Source organism: Egretta garzetta, unplaced genomic scaffold (genome assembly GCF_000687185.1).
Source record: "Egretta garzetta isolate BGI_Z169 unplaced genomic scaffold, ASM68718v1 C8607528, whole genome shotgun sequence".
Taxonomy (NCBI): Eukaryota; Metazoa; Chordata; class Aves; order Pelecaniformes; family Ardeidae; genus Egretta; species Egretta garzetta.
The window spans coordinates 1-1,216 of NW_009269271.1; the positions used below are offsets into that span (position 1 = coordinate 1).

Sequence of the window (1,216 nt, forward strand, 5' to 3'; positions counted from 1 at the left end):
CCGCCGCCTCCCCCGGCCCCCAGAGCTGCCCCTCCGTTTGCTCCTGCAGTAACCAGTTCAGCAAGGTGGTCTGCACCCGGCGCGGCCTGGCCGAGGTCCCCCCCGGCATCCCCTCCAACACCCGCTATCTCAACCTCATGGAGAACAACATCCAGATGATCCAGGCGGACACCTTCCGCCACCTGCACCACCTGGAGGTCCTGCAGCTGGGCCGGAACGCCATCCGGCAGATCGAGGTGGGGGCTTTCAACGGGCTGGCCAGCCTCAACACCTTGGAGCTCTTCGACAACTGGTTGACCGTCATCCCCAGCGGGGCCTTCGAGTACCTCTCCAAGCTGCGGGAGCTGTGGTTGAGGAACAACCCCATCGAGAGCATCCCCTCGTACGCCTTCAACCGGGTGCCCTCCCTCATGCGCCTGGACCTGGGCGAGCTGAAGAAGCTGGAGTACATCTCCGAGGGGGCTTTCGAGGGGTTGTACAACCTCAAGTACCTGAACCTGGGCATGTGCAACATTAAGGACATGCCCAACCTGACGCCCTTGGTGGGGCTGGAGGAGCTGGAGATGTCGGGCAATAACTTCCCCGAGATCAAACCCGGCTCCTTCCACGGGCTCAAGTCCCTCAAAAAGCTCTGGATTATGAACTCGCAGATCAGCCTGATCGAGCGGAACGCCTTCGACGACCTGACGGCGCTGGTGGAGCTCAACCTGGCCCACAACAACCTCTCCTCCCTGCCCCACGACCTCTTCGCCCCCCTGCGGTACCTGGTGGAGCTCCACCTGCACCACAACCCCTGGGACTGCGACTGCGACATCCTCTGGCTGTCGTGGTGGCTGCGGGAGTACATCCCCACCACCTCCACCTGCTGCGGGCGCTGCCATGCCCCCCTGCACATGCGGGGCAGGTTCCTGGTGGAGGTGGACCAGACCTCCTTCCAGTGCTCGGCGCCCTTCATCATGGACGCCCCCATGGACCTCAACATCTCCGAGGGGCGGGTGGCCGAGCTCAAGTGCCGAACTCCTTCCATGTCCTCCGTTAGGTGGTTGCTGCCTAACGGGACGGTCCTGAGCCACGCGTCCAGCCACCCGCGCATCTCCGTCCTCAACGACGGCACCTTGAACTTCTCCCACGTCCTGTTGACGGACACTGGGGTCTACACCTGCATGGTGACCAACGTGGCGGGGAACTCCAACGCCTCGGCCTACCTCAACGTGAG

The 1,216-nt window shown here is 63.5% G+C and overlaps 1 protein-coding gene across 1 annotated transcript; it reads left to right on the top strand.

The window, feature by feature from the left end:
* Positions 1-5: 5 nt before the first annotated feature.
* LRRC4 (leucine rich repeat containing 4) lies at positions 6-1,211 on the top strand (the record flags this gene model as incomplete). Its single annotated transcript, XM_009647427.1, has 1 exon — positions 6-1,211. A coding segment is annotated over one exon (1,206 nt), but the record flags the coding sequence as incomplete, so codon positions are not given.
* Between the last annotated feature and the right edge of the window lie 5 nt (positions 1,212-1,216).